Genomic DNA, 17,817 nt, shown 5'->3' with positions numbered 1-17,817 from the left:
TTATGTCATCCATACATGATACACCAAGTTGCAATAAATAAATAGTAATAGGCAATCGGGAGAGGTCGCTTGCTTAGTAGAAAGCTGCGCAATACAATATGGTCGTTTTTAATTTAAAGCATAAGGGGGTTATCCTGAAAAATGTTTAGAGAAAATCGAAGGTAAAGTTTTTGCCCCTTGTTCAGTTTCTAAGACAATGAGAGTTTGTTTTCTCTGTTGCCAAACAAATATACCGGTACACACCAATGAAACCAAACTTCTCCTCTTATAGTTATAGGTAGGGCAAGGCCCCATTTTGGTGCAGGTCACAAGATTTCTGGAAACCCCCGAAATCTGGGTTAGCCCGCTTGTCCTTAAAATTAAAAGTGACCATATATCCCCTTTCACGACTATCACTACTACATAGTACAAGTACTACTATCACCAAGTTTCCTCTTCTTATCTGTTCCCAACAAGTCAGTGCACATCAGTACAGTGATTGTCTTTCTACTTTTATCAACTCCTCATTCCACTGTCAACACCTTGTCAAAACCACAATCGCAAAATCCTTTGCCTTTATAATTTATACATACAAGTTTCGATGCATTATCGGATAAAGTGACCCCCTCCACCCCGAAAGGAGGTAACTAAAAATACAGCATCAAGGAAATGAGATGCTCGGTCCCTTTCCCCCCTTTGCACAGGTTCACGTAAACACACTTAGTCTTAGGAACGGGGGCTCTCGTCGTGGCCTAGCCTAGAGGAGTTCGCCTCTCATTCGTCTCGGGTTCGAACCAGTAACCAGGGAAGCAACCAAAAAATGTTCTTCTTTAGTCTAATAAATTAATATGATAACGTCTCCTTTCACCTCCATTCCTGCTCTCAAGACAATGTCCAGTCGTCTGCCTTCGTCTCCACTTTCTTTCTGCCTCCACCCCCTCACCTTCTTTGCCCCCTCCTCTGGGCTCCACACTCTTTCTGCAGCCTTTTTTACTGCTTCTCCTTGGCTCCTCCTTCTCACTGCTGTCTTTCAGCCACACCCCTGATCTGCTGGTAGGAAAGATCTACACCTAGCTTTCTCGGACAAGGGAGAAAAATCTCGAGGACTTGTGTGAAAGTTCTGTCCCCGCAGTTTTATGCACAAAAAAATCTGAAATTATGCAAACTGAGCTAAAAAAAAAGTGAAATTATGCAATTCTGTTAATTTTAATTAACAAAGAATGATAAAAGAAAGTAGCCTAATCATAAATCATGCAAAAAACGATCAAATTTTGCCAAATTATGCGGGGTGCATAAAACCACGGGGACAGCAAGTTGCGCACGTTAAGGATCCTTTGGTGGTCTAAAATTGTGTAGGCTTCGGTCGCCACCCAGGCAAAATTCAAAATTTCCTATCAACTGAAAAATGTTAAATGTGCCCCATGCGCTACAGTGGAACTCGGATTCAACAAGGTCGCCGGGCCTGACCTAAAATCTCGTTGAATCCGAGTGTTCGTTATAGCATGTGTTGGTATGAAAAAAGGCCGCTGATTGGTCACATGCAATCGGGTAAGTGAATAATGGTTCACGATGCAGTTGCGATGGATGGTTTCCGGGAATAGATAAAAGTTCGTTCTGGGAGAAAAATGAACGAAGCCACGTCTGCGGGGGCTGTTCTGACTGTTCACCCTGGAAGCGACATCGTTGAATCCGATTTCGCTGATTTAAGTGCTCGTTGAATCCGGGTTATTTTTATTGATTTTAACGAAGGAAAAAAAACGGGGAATCTATCTCATCTCGTTGAATCCGAGCTCCACTGTATTACGACCGTACGCAGTTGCTTGCACCGTAAAACTTACCCCTCCCCCCAAAAAAACCAAGGAAACCCCCCTGTGCTTCTTAGTATTAGATGGAGACAACTATACTGGTCTATGACTTTGTCTAAGAACTGATGCCCACAGGTCTGCATGGTTTGAATAATTGGGTATGGGTATAGCCAGTGCACACTGTATCAAATAGACCTCTGCTTTTCTTCCTCAAAATTAGCCCAGAAGTCCATCAGGACCGGTCTGACCCTGCAGTGTACATATCATGTACAGTCGAACCTGTGTAAGACGGAATCAAGGGAGCCAGAAAAAAATTTCGTCTTAGACAGGGGAATTTAGGTGGAGATTTGGGGGGGGGGGGGGGGTTCAAAGGCCCAGTCGGTGGGATCAAGGAAGCAGTGGTCAAAACGTCACACCTCTCAATTGCTATCCTGTCTGATAAAGACATGCGTCAGTCTTACTTATCCAATTACCACCAGTGCTTGCCTTTCATAGGACCACTGTTTGACCTATTAAAAACAGAAACGTTTGAACATCTCCTTTACTTCCACCCTTAGCCCCACCCCTTACTGCCATCATTGTAACAACAATTCAAGGAACTCTTTTCTCGACTGGCCGTACGATCAGGGCGGCAGGCATTGGTCAATCTAATTTCACACCTCTGGCTTCTGGACCCAGGAAAGTTTACGTAGGGGCTCGCTACTCGAGCACTCTCACGGGCAGTCGTGAGATTTCACACCCACACTACACTGTTGACCATCTGCATCGCTCAGGGCTCACATGATGAGGTAACATCTACCCCAAAATTGTACCCCTATTCCTCGTCCCCGGCTAGCCGCATGACCATAGCGTTAGTTTAGTAGAGCCAGCGGTACCGAACTTGCGAGTTTTGTTTCAAATCAGGGCTGAGCGTGCAAAGCATGTTCCGTCTTGGACAGGTGAAATCCTCGGGGGGGGGAGCGGATTTTTCTTTCCTTTTCCGCATTGGACAGGTTTCCGTTTTATACAGTTATACCATTTTAGAGGAATATATCAAGGGGGGAGCGGGAAGATTCTGTTAAGACAGGTTTCCGTAAAGGCAGGTTCGACTGTATTGTGATATGTTACAGTAGGAGTAACCTTCTTACTGAAGTGATAATGGCCGTTTTCAACAATTGCAGCCAGCCGTGACATAAAAATCAATTGTTGTGCCGCGACGCTGAGAAATTTTTGGGCACATAGGGTTATTGAAATCTCCAAGCCTGTTCATTTGCCCCGCTTTTAATGATAAAATAAAAGTATCCATCTGTCCAGAATAGGAGTCGAGATATTTGCAGTTGAAAGAGGTGGGGGTCGCCTGGTTTCCTTGAAAAAAAATTAGTGTGAAAATAGCTGCAATGTTTTAGGATTTTATCAAATTGTGCTTTCCTCTGACCATGAACTTCAAGATGAAGGAAAATCTGGCCATCCTCAAACAATGCGTCAGTCAGTCACAGTGGACTAGTGGTTAGGCTGACACCGTCAGGCATGTAACTGAAAAGTAATGGGTTCGAGATGCCCATGGCATCTTTCATCCATTTCCATGACCAGTTTTCGGATGTAATCAAAGGTAATTCCTATGGTTTCACCAAACACTGCTTACTGCAGCACTTTCCCAATTTTAGTTTTAGTAAGAGTTTTACGGCACTTGCAACACAATAAGGTCGTATATTATAAGCGCAGAAGATTAGAGGTGTTACAAGGGAGTAACAAACATAAAAAAGGAGGGGAGATAGAGGCAATAGACTTTTTATAAGAAAGGAGCAAACCACAGCAGAGCACCTGCCAACTACCCACACTTTCCCAATGATGTGCAAGTGTCCAACAAACTGACCACAATCACTGCCTACACCATTTGCGCCTGCCAGTAATAACACACTTCTGCTGACCAGTAAATGCCATGCAGTCATCGTAAGAAAGTAAGTGTCTCATGTTTGACAGTGGCCACCAGATGCTTGTGCTGGGGCCAGGTTTTTTCTTCTTCCATTTTTGCTTTCTCTTGCGTCTTTTTGTTTTGTGAATGACCACTATAGAGGGGGTGTGTGAGACTCGGCAGCATTCTTTTTTAAAATTTAATTTTAGTAAAGGTTTTACGGTGCTCGCAACTGCGTAAGGTCATAAGAGCGCCAAGAGGTGGATGTCAACAGGACAGAGAAAACAGCAGCTCCCTGTTGCAGTTTAGGCATTTATGAGCATGACATTGATGAATCAGCCCATTTACAATTCTACTGTGTACCTTTGGAAATGGCCTAAAGACACTTCAGTCAGTAGCACCGCCCATAGAAATGAAAGAGAAAGACAAAATCAAAAACGTATAACATTGAGAACTCACATAGCTGCCACTCAGAAATTTTTTAAAAGGAGGAAATTCACGCGAAAGCGCATGCGCGCTCTCCGAAACCAGTGAGATCCAGAGGCAATATATACTGGAAAATCTAGCCTACGGTTTTGGAAGGGAAAACTGTCATATTGTTAACCATAGGCAACTGGATTAAAATGTATTTGAAAAAAAACAACATAAAGGCAGTAAGTTGACTAACAAGCATTCGAGTCAAATTGACACAGTTTGGACTTGGTGACTAAAAATCTAGTGTTTTTTGCCAGCTGGTGTCTCATAAAAAGATTTCTTTCACTTTAAACGTGTACATACATAGACGTAGAGCAGTATCGGATCAAGGATACACAGGCACTCCTGTACAATTGCGGTCCCGTTTGCACTTAGTGCCCCTGTAGTGTGTTTCTTATTTAGAGATAAACTGAATTAAAATTATAGCCTAGGCTATCTAATCTAGATCTAGATATATCTAAATATGTGCAGATCTAGATTATATCTAGAGATAGATTTTCTAGATCTAAATCTAGATCTAGATTCACTTCCGCAGCAGCCACAATATCCGTCATGTAAACAAACGGGACCGCAATTGTACAGGACTGTAACAGGAGTGCCGCGATTTCTTTCGCAAAAAACAGCTAGTTCAACTTTCTAATGAACTTTTCAAGTCGCACACCGGCTGCTTCTTTCTCATTCCAGCTCCTTTTATTTTTGCATTCTGAATCAATTTCTCTCCAATTTCCGCCAATTTCAATGACAACTCGGCGCGCTAACATCCCAATGCCCGATCGACACTGTGTTGCTCCACAACAATAAACAATGTGAAACTAGCGTTGGGCCTAGAAGAACGGAAGTAGAGAGCTACGGGCGGACATGCGCAGACCGCGTTTTCGTCTCTCTCCCGGTTCGGTGTTTTCAACGTGGAAAAAAAAGTATGAAATTTGCGACCAAGAGCGGTCCAGCGGAGGAAGGAGGAAAGTTGCGGAGAAAGCTAGATGTAGCGGAGTTTCCGCTATTTAGCGGGAAAGTGGCAGCTATGGAACTCAGAAGGGAATGTTTAGCTTCATTCTATGACTTGGTGTTGGTGGTTTACTTGTAGGCCTACTGTGTGAAAGTTACTTTCATTAGACCTGCATGTGAGCCTCAACCAGATTGTCTGAAAATTTTGTGCAACTCCCCCCCCCCCTCCCAAAAAAAAGCATTTGTGGGTGTCATAAGGAAGGACATCCGAGTAACCAGCGACCACCCCAACAAACACAATAAAGAAGAGACCTAACCCTAACCCCAAAAAGAACCTGCAACGGGCCTCATGTAAAAAGGCCAAAACAAGTCCTAAATGAAAAAAAAAATATATAATTAAAATACCACACTCCAAAACAAACAAGGAGCATAGATCTAGATCTATGGCTTACATCTGCATTGCTATAGGGTTTGATCTAGATCTAGATCTTGTAGAACAAGTGAATAGGAATAGGCCTTGAACTAGAAATCCGCATCCGATTCCGAACAGAGGGACTCAACTGAGTCTAGATTCTAGATCTAAATAAATAAATAATTCACGCACCTAATGAAATGCTTATTTTTACCAATATTAATATTACAGCACAACCTATGATAGGGTTTGACACAATAGAATTGGAATATGAATCCTCCATTGAGGTCTATAATGATCTATATAAATCTAGATCTAGATTCTATTAGAACAAGAGAGTCGGACTTGAATGAATCCACACGATCTGAACTATTGAATTAGTCAACAAACGAAATTCAAAATGGCCGCTCGAGCACGAAACTGAAAGTAGATAATTTAGGTTGTCTTCCTTTTCCATATTCGCATTTCTACTTAGGTTCCGACAATTATGTCGGAAACGCCGACGTCGGCACGAAAACGAAAGTGCCGACGGGGAAAAAAAGGGGTCGCTGGCAGTCGGCAAGGCCTCGCACTACGCACATTGACTATTACAGGTGGGCCTAGCGATAGCATCGGCCGGTTCGCGATTGTTGGCAAACATGCAGGTCTATTTCATACTTGTAGAAAGTGACCAAAACTAAGACCTGCCCATAGCAGCTATCCGTCTATAACGATCATTTTTGGCTGTGATCCAGAGAGTGTTTCTCATTCGGTATTCAGTCTAGCAACAGGTTTTGGATAAAACCTGGAAACCCCAATCTAAAAGAGAATACAGCAAGAGATTTGCTTGCCAGTCAGTGTGGCCCCAAAACACTGCCGTAAAATAAAAACAAAACAGAACTCCTCGCACACTTTCTGATGCTACACTCCCAATTCCTGCCAATAATTCAGATAAAAATCTTATCAAATCAAGTTGACCAAAAAAAATAGCCTTTAAACAACAAAACTTTCCGCTCACCACCACACAACAAAACAAAGCATTGGCAGATTTGTCTGACGTAGAATTTATTCCATATTAGGAAGGAAACACGGCTAACTTCATATGTCACAGCGCAGTGACAACAGAGCTTATCCTCTTGCAGCCATAGACACCTGCCAGACTCTGATCAGTTTGTCACTGTAGCCAGCAAACAGTGTCTGTCCATCGGATGACCAAGCCAGAGACAAGCACTGTGGGGGTTCGCGGCCAGCTCCTGCTGCCATGACGTCGGGCTTCAGCTCATCCACAATCACCTTGCCTTCCAGATCCTGGGGGAAAAAATTACGTTCATTATGATGATAATTTAGTGCAGCACAATGGGAAAAAAAATTATGAACATGAAATAAAAATACTTTACAAATCAAATTTATGAGCATGTATCAAATAATAACCCTACAAAAGTATATATTTTTTGAAAGGTCGTTATATTTTGTCTTTGAACATATGATTTGATTGAATTTAATTTATATGGGGTTATGTTACTTTGAAATCCACGATGGCCGACATGAAAAATGTACATGCTCATTCACAAATCTAATGTATATCATGTTTTGAAAAATGTGAGATAGAAATATACAGGTTTTTCAAAACATCTCAGAAAATGTAGTCTTATAAGTTTGAGAATATAAGTTTGAGAATAACAGATAATGAGGTATGACTGTTTCAATTCATCATGTGGTCTGTTTCAAGTGCAGCTGATACTCACAACTTTCACACCATGCTCAACATAAAAACACCTCCTCCCAAGTACAACAATGTAGTGTTCAGGTAAATGTTTATCCCTAACTCTGGTAGATCGGCCCATTTCCTGTCATGAAACTGGCAGGGCCGATCTCATAGGCAACTGTGTAACAAAGTATGTTTCTTTGAAAGCAAACGATGTGCTGCCAAAGGCAAAAGAAGACACCACAATAACGAAGGCTGAGTGCAAGAAGTAACTATATCCACTTTTCCGTTTAGAGAAAAACAAGTTTTGAAATTTTGACAGTATTGAAATCTCTATAATGGTAAAAAAAAAGAGAAACGTTCACATCTTGATACCGAATTAAGCTATGACGTATATATTTACAGAGGTAAAAGAGCAGCTTAAAATCTCACTAGCCATATCGGTTACTCCATTTCGACCAAAAGTGGATAGAGTAATTTCTTGTGCTCAACCATCAAGAAGTGGTAAAATTCAGTACCATAGAAACAGGAACCTTTTGTCCAAACCAATATAGGATAATATTTAAGATGGTATGTCAGGGTAGCAAATCAGAATGGTGTGGCAGAATACACTACCAACTAATCAGCTGGCTACCAGTTATTCTTTAGCACCTTTGTGAAAGTGGATCCCTCAATTTGGAGAGAGCACTGCAGAAAAGTGCACAATAATACATTTGAATCAAAATCTGACTCACAAAAATATCGTTCATAAGAGAAAAGCGAATGGTAGGAAAACAGCACATCATATATATATATTATAAATATAAAAACATATAGCCACTCACCCAGATCTTGATGCTGGGTCCAGTAGCAGCGCACAGCCAGTAGCGGTTTGGAGAGAAGCACATTGCGTTGATGGCGTCACCGCCGTCCAGGGTGTACAGGTGCTTGCCCTCGTTCAAGTCCCAGAGCATGGCCTGTCCGTCCTGAAGAGAAACCAAAACCAGCAAACGTCAGCAGTGAAAGGCAACCTCTGAAGTTTTTGTAAGAAATTTACGACACTTGCAAAACAATAAGGTCATACAAGTGCCAACGATTAGAGATGTTACACGAGAGTAACAAACACAAAAAAAGGAGGGGGAGGGGGGGCGATAGTTGTTTGATAGGAAAGAAGGAGCAGAGCACCCACCAACCGCCCACAAAACAAGCTCTCATCATGACAAAAAAAAGTTTGGTCAGTAAGAGGGTTACAGCATTAGCAACAATAAGGTCATATAAGTATCCAAGATGATAAGAGGTGTCAATAGACAGAGTACCTTAAAAAAAAAAACGGAGGAGAGATTTAAGGACGATGTTTTTAAAAAAAAAAGTTTTAGTAAGTGTTTTACAGCACTTGCAACACAATAAGGTCATATAAGTGCCGAAGAGTAGAGGTGTTACAAGACAGCAACAAACACAAAAAAGGAGAAGAGATAAGGACTATCGATGTTCGATAGGAAAGAAGAAACAAACCACACAAGAGCACCCGTCAAACACCCACCGATATATGTTTGATAAGAAAGAAGGAGCAAACCACACCAGAGTGCCCATCAACCACCCACTGATAGTCATTTCAACAAAAGAAAAGTAAAGCAACTTTGAATAAATTCTTTTATAAGAACAGTAAAGCACTTTTTGGTGATTTTCAAGGCCTGAAGGTTCTTGGAAACTGCAAATTTACATTTTTTGTGTAATGGTCTTTTGCCAGTAAAATCTACACAGAAGTGTGCTTTTAAATGGACATAATAGGTGATGAGGTAATTTTTTTTAGCGCTTAACATAAAAGGTGTCGAAACACCCCCCCCCTCCAAACCCACTTAGGCGCTCATATGACTTTATGCAGTAAAAAATTTACGCTATTAGCTTCTTAAGAGGCGGGGACCTCCAAGAGGACCACCCCAATTGGTAAGTTGTGTAAAGTGCCTTTACCAAGGATAAAACGCCAGGTCGAGCGGAGGCTCGAATCCCCAGACCCGCAATCTCACCGACACCACTGATTAGAGGTGTTACAAGAGAGTAACACACACACAAAAAAAAAAAAAAAAAGGAGGGGAGATGAGCATGACAGACGTTTGACAGGAAAGAACGAGCAAACCACACTAGAGCATCCACTAACCACCCACAAAAAAATATTAAGAGCTACTGGAATTTCAAAAGCAAAAACAATTTAAAAGCTACGGATATAAGAATAAGTTTAGCAAGGCAGCATTGGAATCTTATGAAGTTTTGAAAAGTCCAGACGGAATACTGCTGTTTCTTTCAGCTGAACACCAACACCAAAGTCACTCAAAGGACATTTTCTAAACACATGAAAATGAAAGAAACACTAAAATGTTATTCACCCGTACTAAATTAATATTTTGACACATTTGACCTCATACAGAAAAGTTGCACTAAATATGAAATTCCATCTTTTTAACTTTACCTTTCCACCAGAAGCGCACAGGGATCCATCAGGAGAAACTGTAACACAGTTCAGGAACTGGGTGTGTCCATAGTGGTTGGTCTTGAGCTTGCAGTTGGTCAGATTCCAAACCTGAAAAAATTTTAGCCAAAAAAACCAAAAGTAATAATAATTCTCAGCCACCGGTGTAGGGGGACACGAAATTTTTAAAAATTTCTTTTCATTTTAAACAAACCCAAAACCACTGCACTGCTTGATCAATTTTTTTTTGCCGTTTTAATTCTTTTGCAACCCCTTGACAGGATTTAAATAATCCAGATTTGATGCTTCAACCAAACCTCAGGGTCCAGTCCTAAGATTTTCTCTCCCTACTCTGATATATTACTTTATGCACTCTGGTTCATCGGCAAATAGTCTTAACACTAAACCACAGACCCTCGTACAATATTTTGCAACTGCTCCAATGCATCTTGACTTGATAAATAAATCATCTTCACTCCACGGCATCACTTTTCATCTGATTATGTGACTTAGCCTGGCTCGGCAGCCCGTTGCTGCTCCCCGGCTCGCGGTCAATGAGCGACTTAGCCAGTGTCTGTAAAGAAGTTCACATTTTTGTCAACTTTTAAAGCAGAATAGTTTCTTCCCCATCCCGCACAGCAAACCATTACATTGATGTTGATAAAATAAAAGCTCAATATTTCGAGACATTCGTTGGAATAGTTATTTTCTGGGCCTTAGTTTTTGTTCTAGACAAGTGTTTGTAAGGTACTAAATGTGTCGTATTTTTAATTACATACGTATGAATAAAAAGACTTGATTCAAAAACAGGTCAACAGATCTCTGCAAAATCTGTGTTAAACTGACCATGCCTTCTCAGAGTTGGCTCCTGCTCTAACATTAAATACACACATGAGAAAGGCACTTTGTTTCTTCATGAGTTGTGCCGTGTCTGTGGTAGCCTGCATACAATTACAACAGATAAGCGAGACTTTAAAACCCCCCACAAAAACTGTGCAAATAGGTAGAGATCTTCTTGTATGGAATATAAACAATAGTTGTGTCAAATGTGCACAGGCATTTTTATGAATGTAAAGATATCAGAAAATGGTCAATCTGTGCAAACTGTCATAGAAACAGAAAGAAAAGCTGGAAAAGTCTGGAGCCGATTCAGTGTCATCTAAAAGCTAGAAATAGCTATTTAAATATTTTTTAAAAACCAAACACCAGAAATTGCAAGACACTCCGGTTTTTCCATCAACTAACTGTTCTGACTAACCATGCAATGGGTCAAGACGGTGGGGATTTGACCAGTATTCACTGCTCCAATGAATAATTACCGAAATGTCGTAGCTTCCGCAAACATAATCTGTTGTTATGTGGTCCACTTTTTTAGAGTATTTTATATATATACGGATCATCAATGTTTTGCCCAACTTTACAACCCCCACAACCTTTTCTTATTTATAAACCAATTCCTTATATTAAAAAAAAAGCAATGGTTAGAATAAAAAACCCTTTCTTAGATATCAAATGAAAAATAGCGGAGAAAAATCAAAATTTTTAAAAATTGGTATTGCTAACCAACGACAGTTTTTAGCACCTCACATCACCAGCCAAACCAAGAAGACAAAAATATAATTAAATAAATAAATACTAACCTTGACAACTCTGTCCCATCCACAAGACACAATGATGGGGTTGGAGGCATTGGGCGAGAAGCGAACACACGATACCCACTCCTTGTGAGTGTCCTCCTAATAGAGCAAAAAGACACCAAAAAAAAAAACGTCACCATTTCACACGTCCGACTTAGTCTTAAGATAGAATTGATTAAAATCTTCCACATGCCCCCTATATTTCTAACGATGTCTAGAAGCTTGTGATCAGACATTAATGTAACGTGTCTCGACTTGTTGAAAAGCAACACAATTGAGTTCGAAAAAAGAAATAACAATGGATTTGAGCAAGGACAAGCTAATGACAAATCAGATATTGAGATTAATCAGATGTAGAATTTTGATCTAGGGCTCGACTGCCAGGCTGAGATTTAAAGTGACATGTCGGACACCCTAACTGAACTGAAGTTAAAACCTTTCCAAGAGTTTGTGCATATATAAAGTATTTTTTTCTTAAATTACAATGTCTTTCTAAGTTTTATTTTTTTCCGGAATTTTGAAATTTGTTTAGTATTTTTTAAATGCTTGTATTCACGGGCGATGGGTTCCTTCCCCATTACTTAGGATTTAGGAACAGACTTCCCGTCCACACCCTTAGAGTGCAATGTGTTAAACAAAAGTCCATCAGAAACAACAGTGCCTTCATAATTGCAGAACAACTTTCATCAGAAAATGTATGGCATGTGTGTAATCACTAGGCATCCATTGTTCATTATATCTATTTTGTAGCTGGAGCTTCAGGTTTACAAAATGATTGGACATAAATAACCTAAAAAACCAACTGAGCCCAGGAATACGAGGACGCTAAAGCTTGTCTCACCCACCCCCCCCATAAGGTAAAAGGGTGTGGACGGCTCGAAGCAATCGTAATGTCTGCATATGTCAATAGATAACTTTCTTGACATTAACAAGTTCAATCTACGGTGCATAATATGACAGAATACTAGATCTACTTAACAGACATTATAAAAATCTATAGCTTATGAAATGTGAACCCTTCAAAATAATAGTTCTTCCCACTAAGACATGTTATTGGTATTTTTTAGTCTTTTAAGCCTTAAACCCGAACTATTTTTTAACTACAATTCAAAGACATTCACTTAAATTAAAAGGAAATTTTTTTTAAAGTCACATCAGTTTCCACCTGTAACAGAAAGAAAATCAACTTCTGGTGGTCTTATACATAACACAGCAAAAATATAATTACGATAAACAGCGAGCCTTCATAATTGCAGAACAACTTTCATCAGAAAATGTATGGCATGTGTGTAATCACTAGGCATCCATTGTTCATTATATCTACTTTGTAGCTGGAGCTTCAGGTTTTAACCTAAAAAACCAACTGAGCCCAGGAATATGAGGACGTTAAAGCTTGTCTCACCCCCCCCCCCCTCCCAAAAGGTAAAAGGGTGTGGACGGCTCGAAGCAATCGTAATGTCTGCATATGTCAATAGATAATTTTCTTGACATTAACAAGTTCAATCTGCGGTGCATAATATGACAGAATACTACTTAACACAGACAATACAAAAATCTATAGCTTATGAAATGTGAACCCTCCAAAATAATAGTTCTCCCCACTAAGACATATTATTGGTATTTTTAGTCTTTTGAGCCTTAAACCCAAACTATTTTTTTTAAGCAACTACAAAATTCAAAGACATTCACTTAAATTAAAGGGAAAGTTTAAAAAACAGTTAAATCAGTTTCCACCTGCAACAGAAAGAAAATCCACTTCTGGTGCTCCTATACATAACTTACAGCAAAAATATAACTATTAAAAACAGTGCCTTCATAATTGCAGAACAACTTTCATCAAAAACATTATGCCAGTTGTGTAATCACCAGGCACCAATTACCTGATAGGTAAGATTATTTTCAGGGTAAACTCCATGCAAAAATCAAAGCTCTTTTCACAAGGTCAGAAAACCAGAATAAAAATAAGGGGTGATGGGACAAAATGTGAAAATCAAAATACCTGCACGGTGTATTTGCACACACCCAGAGTGTTCCACAACTTGATGCTCTTGTCACGGGAAGCAGACACGATCTGACGGTTGTCGGCAGAGAAGGCAACGCTCAAAACGTCTTTCTCATGGCCAACAAATCGGCGAGTTGTCTTGCCCCTATAAAAAGGAGGGAACAAAATTTCAGATTACATTTTTTTTAAAAACAAGCGAAAAAATAATAAAAATGGTGACATTTTTACAGCCCGGTCATACTACTATTCCAACATGACAATAAGGGAAGCCAAAAAGAAAAGCCAGACCATCCTGAGAAAGGCAATGCACCAGATAAACATTTGCCTATCAAAAGTAATTGATACCTCACTAGTGACCACAGACGTTTCTGTAAGATTTAACCCTTACCATCCTCAATTTGTCTTATTATGCTTTATCATCGAGCTTTGGCAGCTATTTTCCCACTAATTTCACCTCCTTCCACCGCAGATACCTCGACTTGAAAAATACGTTTTATTAAAAGAAAGGCAAATGAACAGGCTTTAACCCTAGAAGCACTCAGCGTTCATCGGAAGTATCCCGCCACTACGGCCGATCGGTTGTAAACATGGAGGTTAGGCTGGGGGAATATCAGCTGAGATTCCTGAGATGTATACCTGCTACTGAAAAGTAACTTTTTACGGCTCAACAGATGATAAAAGGCATATAAATAAAACCATGTTTTCTTTAAGCTCATAGTATGAGCCATTCAAAAAAGATAAGCGATCAAATAAAAACAAACAAACAGCAAAATGAAATAAACCCAACAGTTAGTACATTAGCACAGCGGAACAAGTGATGACACATAGCGTGTAGTCGCTCAGCTGGACCGCGTCACTTTATCAATCGATATTTCGGTCAGGAGACACTCTACGAGGTCAAGATAACTTGCAAAGTCACTGGTAACTATTTATAACTTTGACCTGTTATTTACTATGTTATTTTCCATATAAGGAATACTGAAATTTTTCACTGAAACAGGTCAGCATCTACCTTATATGAGGCCTGCACGCTTCCCAGTCGAAGTAGCTCAGCCCTATATATATAGGGCCTGAGCGCTTCCTGGGTGGCCTGGCTCACACCCTTTATATAGGTAGCAATGCCAAAGAAAATTTAATTTTTCGCTTTAGCCCCTTTTTATTTGGTAACTAAGAAAGTATTTTCAATTCAAAGAATTATGCTTCTTGAATTTTAACTCTTATCCTGCGTCTATGCCCAGATGCATATCTTATCAGCAACCAATTACGTCGGACGTGCCGGGCAGGCTGCCGGGGTCACTCAGTGTGTACTGTTGGTGTACAGCGCGCGCGTCGGGAAATGTGTGTTTTTGCCCTGAATACCGCGGGAGTGTGTTAATCAATGATGAAAATAATGCTCTATCTTTCATAGCTTTCTATTTATAAAGTGTTACAAACACATAAATAACCCCCTCTCACAAGCTGATAAGACATTACGAGTAGTTACGCCCATTCGAATAACCTTTTTAATTCTGGACTCTCGTTGTTATGAATGACCTGAGGTTCGAAAGGGGATAATTTAGGTCAATTTCCGAATGTTTTACACTCTAATTGTTCTTTGCACCTGCACAATGGTATGCAAAACTATCAAACAAGCTTGTTTTTTATCAGGTTGTATCATTTCATACAAAATCAAGCTCATTTGAAATATTTTGTATAGAATGAAAGTCTTGTTTCCGGACCATCCGTTGGAGCTCCTCATCTCTAAGTGGATCAATTTCTTCTATAATTTCATTGGACGAACATCAAGAGCTACCAACTTGACATGTTTTGAATGAGAAGTATGCCTCGATTACGAACCAACGCAGGCGGTTCTAGAAGAAAGCCACAAACTCAAGCAGACTGACGCACACACACACACTTGACCTGCGTGAATGGGGATCCATGCCAGGAATTGTAGGTCATAGACATTTGCATAAGGAGAGAGGGGAAAATGGCCGGTCTCCGTGCGAAGCCGCTTGGGACAGGGGGGTAGTTGTGCATTTATGATAAATTCTACACGACTACTTAACACAGAAGGTTCGAATTTGAACACACTATATAGAGGGAAGATATGGGAACCAAATTTTCCCTGCGCGCGGAAGCCCAATTGGCATTGCTAATATAGGGCCTGCGCGCTTCCACGGTTAAGATTATACCAGAAACCCCATATGCCCAAAAATCGATGAGTGCCTGATTTCATTGCGTCATGAGTTATAGGTAATACATATGTACAAAACGAAGTGTATACAGACCCGGTATCCGGGAACAAAGTCACGAAGTATACAGACCCGGTAGGGGAACTCTTTTGTGATTTCGGAAAGTTTCAGCCCCCAGAGCCGGTAGTGTGTGTGTGTGTGTGTGAGAGAGAGAGAGTTAGAGAGAGAGAGCAGGGGAAAGTGCTAGCAAAATGTATATGACATGCCCGCCAGTTGGCAGGAGGGAAAGAAAGACAGAGACAAACAAAGAAAAAAAGAATGCGAGGGATACACACAGAGAGAGATAGAGAAAGAAAGAGAGGGGGGGGGGGGGGGTGACTGCTCGATTGAAATTATGACACTGTTCTTTTCTTCAAATTGTGATTCCTCCAATTCCAAAACAGGGGAAAAACGATCGTTCATCGAAAAGACATCCGCAATCTTCATTTAGTTTTAGATCTAGATCTAGGCTAGCCTCGAAATAGATCAATGATTTATATCTGTCTGTCTAGATCTAGAAGAACCTAGTTCTACCCACAGAATTCTGTGGTTCTACCCTGAGCCAAGAGGGTGCTGAAACTTTCCGAAATCACAAAAGAGTTCCCCTGCCGGGTCTGTATACTTTGTGACTTTATTCCTGGTTACCGGGTCTGTATACACTCCCTGTACAAAATACCACTGAAAACAAACTTACTCAACAAGATCCCACAAACGGAGAGTCTTGTCCCAGGAAGATGACAGGGCAAACTGGCCATCAGAGGACAGCACCACATCACTGACAAAATGTCCATGCCCATGCAGAGACTTGAAGGGCACACCGTAGTTGGTTTCGTCTCTGGTCAGCTTCCACAAGATAAGACTCTTGTCTGGGGGGAAAACAAAACATCATTCCATTAAAACAGAGCAGTGAAACAGTAACAAGAATAGACATAAAAATGAGTAAACAAGTCACAAAGCCATTACATTTTTGTATGTCATGCACCTGACTCCTTTGACTTTGGAAGATTTAAAACAGCCACATGCAACTGTGTGCCTATGGAGAGTAGATCTAGATGGTAAATGTACACATGCCACGGTATGCATTTGACAGATCTAGAATCTAGTCTAGATTCTAGCTTGAGTCGTTAGGATTGATTCATTTTCCAGGCTGACTTGGTTAAATTAGGCCTAGATATTACACTACTGGGCCTACTTCGTGTACGACATTTTGAAAGCAACCATCTTTGAATTTGACCTAAAAACAAGAAAAAAAACGAAAAAATCACAGCAATAGCAAATCTTAAATAACCAGAAACTACAATATGGACAAGAAGTCAAAGAAAAAAAATGGGGAAGCACTTCTGTAACGAGCGACCACCCCATCAAATACAATTATAAAGACAGAGGCCTAACTCTAACCCTACCCCTAAATTCTGCTCTGTCTTATAGTGGTCGCTTGTTACGGAAGTCCTCTGAAAAATAGGGCATTATTTACGGCATTTATGCACCACATGTCAAGTGGGGCCTACTGTTCCATGACTACTAAATGATGACTGATTCACTTCCACAATGTCGTCATGTAAACAAACGGACAGGAGTGCCATATCTAGATTTAGATCTAGATCTAGAAATCTAGTCCCATAAAATATTGAATGCTCCATTCAGTGAAATAAAAGCCTTTATTGCCATATAATCAGAACTTGTTTGTCACAAATCAGATTTCCTACATCATTACAATTATGAACCTCACTCCTTCACGTTCGAGATTTGGGCAATTTGAGAGACTTTTCATTCCATCATTCATGTCATCATTTCACTTCAGGTGGTTACCAGAATGTTTTCATGTGAAACTAACACGTTAAAAATTGTTATATAATGCTATTCAACTATTTCGAAGAACAAAAGTTTTAAATTAGGCGAACCATAATTGTCTACACCACACTTCATCGTGGACAAAACTGTAAACAAAACATACCTCGGGATGCAGATAGAATGGTATCTGGATATTGAGGATTGGTCGCAATTTGAGTAACCCATCCACCGTGCCCTTGGAGGGTACCCCTCAGAGTCATCTGTTCTTGAGACATCTTGCTTCAACTTCTTTTTCTCTTACGATTTAGACGGATTTGTAAGAGACTTATATCTTAGGCCGCAGCCATTACACGGCCAGTTAACCGGAAAAGGAAAGAGTCGTGCAGAATGTTAAAAAAGTAGAAAGTAGAAATATTCCTGTCACATGAGTTCCACAAAAACTAATTTAAAGAAACGAAACAAATAAAATCTCTCTCTCTCTCTCTCTCTCTCTCTCTCTCTCTCTCTCTCTCTCTCTCTCTCTCTCTCTCTCTCTCTCTCT

The 17,817-nt window shown here is 40.3% G+C and overlaps 1 protein-coding gene across 1 annotated transcript; it reads right to left on the bottom strand.

Moving 5' to 3' along the window:
- Positions 1 to 6,529: 6,529 nt before the first annotated feature.
- On the bottom strand, positions 6,530 to 17,691 carry LOC101858701 (receptor of activated protein C kinase 1). Its single transcript, XM_013080545.1, has 7 exons — positions 17,440 to 17,691; positions 16,180 to 16,351; positions 13,270 to 13,417; positions 11,274 to 11,369; positions 9,634 to 9,744; positions 8,015 to 8,155; positions 6,530 to 6,793 (listed from the first exon to the last, which is right to left on the bottom strand). The coding sequence occupies exons 1-7, from the start codon at positions 17,549 to 17,551 to the stop codon at positions 6,614 to 6,616; spliced, it is 960 nt and encodes a 319-aa protein (XP_012935999.1). The 5' UTR covers positions 17,552 to 17,691; the 3' UTR covers positions 6,530 to 6,613.
- Between the last annotated feature and the right edge of the window lie 126 nt (positions 17,692 to 17,817).

The sequence above is a fragment of the Aplysia californica genome, unplaced genomic scaffold, assembly GCF_000002075.1.
Source record: "Aplysia californica isolate F4 #8 unplaced genomic scaffold, AplCal3.0 scaffold00090, whole genome shotgun sequence".
NCBI classification, from domain to species: domain Eukaryota; kingdom Metazoa; phylum Mollusca; class Gastropoda; order Aplysiida; family Aplysiidae; genus Aplysia; species Aplysia californica.
Note: the sequence above shows the minus strand (reverse complement) of the source record. Positions and strands in the feature narration are given on the sequence as shown.

What these genes read in the sequence shown, in the direction of transcription:
- LOC101858701 (XM_013080545.1), bottom strand. Translation starts at nt 17,551, where the DNA reads ATGTCTCAAGAACAGATGACTCTGAGGGGTACCCTCCAAGGGCACGGT. An exon ending in TGTGCAAATACACCGTGCAG is followed by an intron (nt 11,370 to 13,269) that starts GTATTTTGATTT and finishes TTGCTCTATTAG; the next exon opens with GAGGACACTCACAAGGAGTG. An exon ending in GACCCAGCATCAAGATCTGG is followed by an intron (nt 6,794 to 8,014) that starts GTGAGTGGCTAT and finishes TTTTTCCCCCAG; the next exon opens with GATCTGGAAGGCAAGGTGAT.